At 46.6% G+C, this 2,457-nt stretch overlaps 1 protein-coding gene across 2 annotated transcripts in view; it reads left to right on the forward strand.

Annotated features, from left to right (window-relative positions):
* The first annotated feature begins 1,138 nt into the window (after positions 1-1,138).
* The window catches only part of LOC109471039 (trichohyalin-like), a 4,362-nt gene continuing 3,043 nt past the window's right edge, over positions 1,139-2,457 (forward strand). The window contains exons 1-3 of one of the 2 annotated variants that reach the window (XM_019770217.1): positions 1,139-1,272; positions 1,571-1,884; positions 2,041-2,298. In XM_019770217.1, the coding sequence (XP_019625776.1) occupies positions 1,146-1,272; positions 1,571-1,884; positions 2,041-2,298 (699 nt within the window). In that variant the 5' untranslated portion in view covers positions 1,139-1,145. Of the gene's footprint in view, positions 1,273-1,567; positions 1,885-2,040; positions 2,299-2,457 lie in introns of both variants that reach the window. The other variant, XM_019770216.1, reaches the window with a different exon arrangement.

Here is a 2,457-nt window from a genome sequence, read left to right on the forward strand (position 1 = left end):
TTTTTTTTCAGTCGCTGATCTATATTCCGCGTCATTATGCCATTGTTTTCCGAAGCTTGATCGTCAGGATTCAATAGACCAAGGACATCGTATAGACTCACATTGCACTTACACACAGTCACTAGACTTTAGTGGTAATTTCTCGATAACAGTGTCCTTGTAGATGAAAATCATCCACACCGTTCTCACGATGTCATTCATCTGTCAGCATTCACACAGACCACTGAGATTGTGGGAAACACACCGGGTAGGTGCGTTTCCGGCAGATTCTAAAAGAATCTTCAAGTAACAAGTATAATGACAAAAACAAAATACGAAGTAATGTTCGCTTTCCGAAGGTGCATTTTTTTGTCTTGGTGCACAGTTGTGCATAGTTTGTATATTTAGTACACGCTAAGTTAGCATCATACCGAGCTCAATATGACAGGTAAGCAGCCATTGACAAATCTGTGGAAGATCAGCCAGTACGTCGTGTCGCTACTCTGGTGTCCGCCAGGAGGCGATTTTGAATGGTCCTAGGGAGTCAACTGATGTGAAGTGCGTCTTATGCCCAGAGGTAGTCGAAATTAGCACTGCATATCTATTGTTTCCTTTCTCCGTTCATTCTTTGGTTTCTCTTCATTCTTTCTCTCCTCCTTTCTCTCTTTTCACAGACTGGGAGGTCTGTGTGGGTAGTGAATGTACGTATTCACAAGGACGCGTAGCGGTTGTCGATAGAATTACACCCGGCCGGCTGCAGGTCCCAGTCGCGTTTAGCAAGTTCAATCGTATGCTACAGAGAAAAGCAGAGATATCGAAATGACGGCAATAAAAGATACGTTAAAATATGTTATTATCAGGAGCCCCAGACTGTAACTTAATCCGTTAATGGCATAGAACTACCTGGAAGAAATTGACCATCTTTGAACGTCGAAGAACCACAGACGAACATTTGTGTATTTGTTAACTCCAGTTGATTGTTTTCAAGTCCCATATCAAACCATCTCGTGAACCTGACACCCCCGTTATGCATGTTCGAATCATCCACGATGCCCACCGTTTGTGACGTCTCTCTGTCTCTAAGCGCTGTCTAGAACAACAACGTTCCACTGACCACATTTCCCTGAGAAACGTCGTCACAGACAGACGCCATGTGGGAAACTATTATGAATATTCTGAGCTGTTGCTCTCTTATCAAAACCAATAAAGTCACACCAGCTGGAAAAGGAGTAGATGATGGACCGAAGGAGTCATCTGAGCCACAGGACATGTCTATGGACAGGGGGAATGACGGTAAGTGACGCGGACGTCTTTTGGCAGTTTTGCTACCGGATTCTGATACACGTAGTAACCCTTGAATTCTTCGCCGCCTCTCAAAGCGCTCACCGCGTTACCGGAAGGTAACAAACAGCAGGACACTTCATGAGTGTAATACTGCCATGTTTTTATGAAAGAGAAACAAAATAGCTTTTGCCATTCATGTCTTTTTAACTCAATCGGCATAACCAAGTCTGTTGATTCCACTCTTCTCTTGACTTTGCTGCTTCATGGCCGACTGTGCATGCCGTTAAGTTTCCGTTTATTCCAGAAGTATTCCTCGCGCAAGTAGTGCAGGCTCCGCTGTCCCAAGCCAGGTCTACCAAGTCGTCGGACGACGTACTAGCCGACCTGCGACAGGCGGGAGTGATTCCGATTAAATGCCAGCCGACATCCGTGGCCTTTGAGGTGGCGGACCCGAAGACCGCCTCGGCGTTCGAGACGAACAGCGCGCCCCCGCGCCGCCCAGTCAGGCTGGAGAAGTTGGATCGCAAAATGGAGGAGAGGCGGGAGATGGTGAAGAAGAGAATCGCCGAAACCCCAAACGAACTGCGGACGCAGTTGAATGAGGCAGACGAGCGCAGACGGGTAAGTTTACCTTGGAGTACTAGTATGTGTTGTAAAAATAACGTAAATAGAAGAATGTGAATGGGTGGAAAGTTAGATGGAAGGATTGACAGACCAATGCAAGAACAAAAGGAAAGGAAAGTTTGAGACAAGTACTCATCATTAATATTCACCTAGGACATTCTGGCCAAGAGATCCCGGAAATTGGCTAACCAGGCCGCTAGGAAGGCGACAAAGAAGCCGTGTGAAGCAAAGTCAACCGCTTTCTTCATCAAGCCGACAATGAGCGAGACGGACGCCGTCATCGCTACATGCGAGAGTAAGAAGCGGAGGCGCATGGAGGCCCGCATGGAGAAGCGTCGGGCACGTGTGGCAAAGAAGGCCACAGTGGAGGCGCTGGAGGCACGTCAGGCTGATGCCGCGGAGAGACGCCAGGTACATACTAGAATTATTTTCTGCCTGTGAAAAACATAACCCCTACGCCCTATCGTCCTTGGGTGTTATAGACAAACACAGAACTGTCATCACTAGTGTTTATCCCCAAAATACCAAAATAATACACAGGATAAAAGCGTAAAGAGATGTTTATAATTT

This window comes from Branchiostoma belcheri, unplaced genomic scaffold (assembly GCF_001625305.1).
Source record: "Branchiostoma belcheri isolate BF01 breed outbred unplaced genomic scaffold, Haploidv18h27 scaffold24, whole genome shotgun sequence".
NCBI lineage: Eukaryota > Metazoa > Chordata > Leptocardii > Amphioxiformes > Branchiostomatidae > Branchiostoma > Branchiostoma belcheri.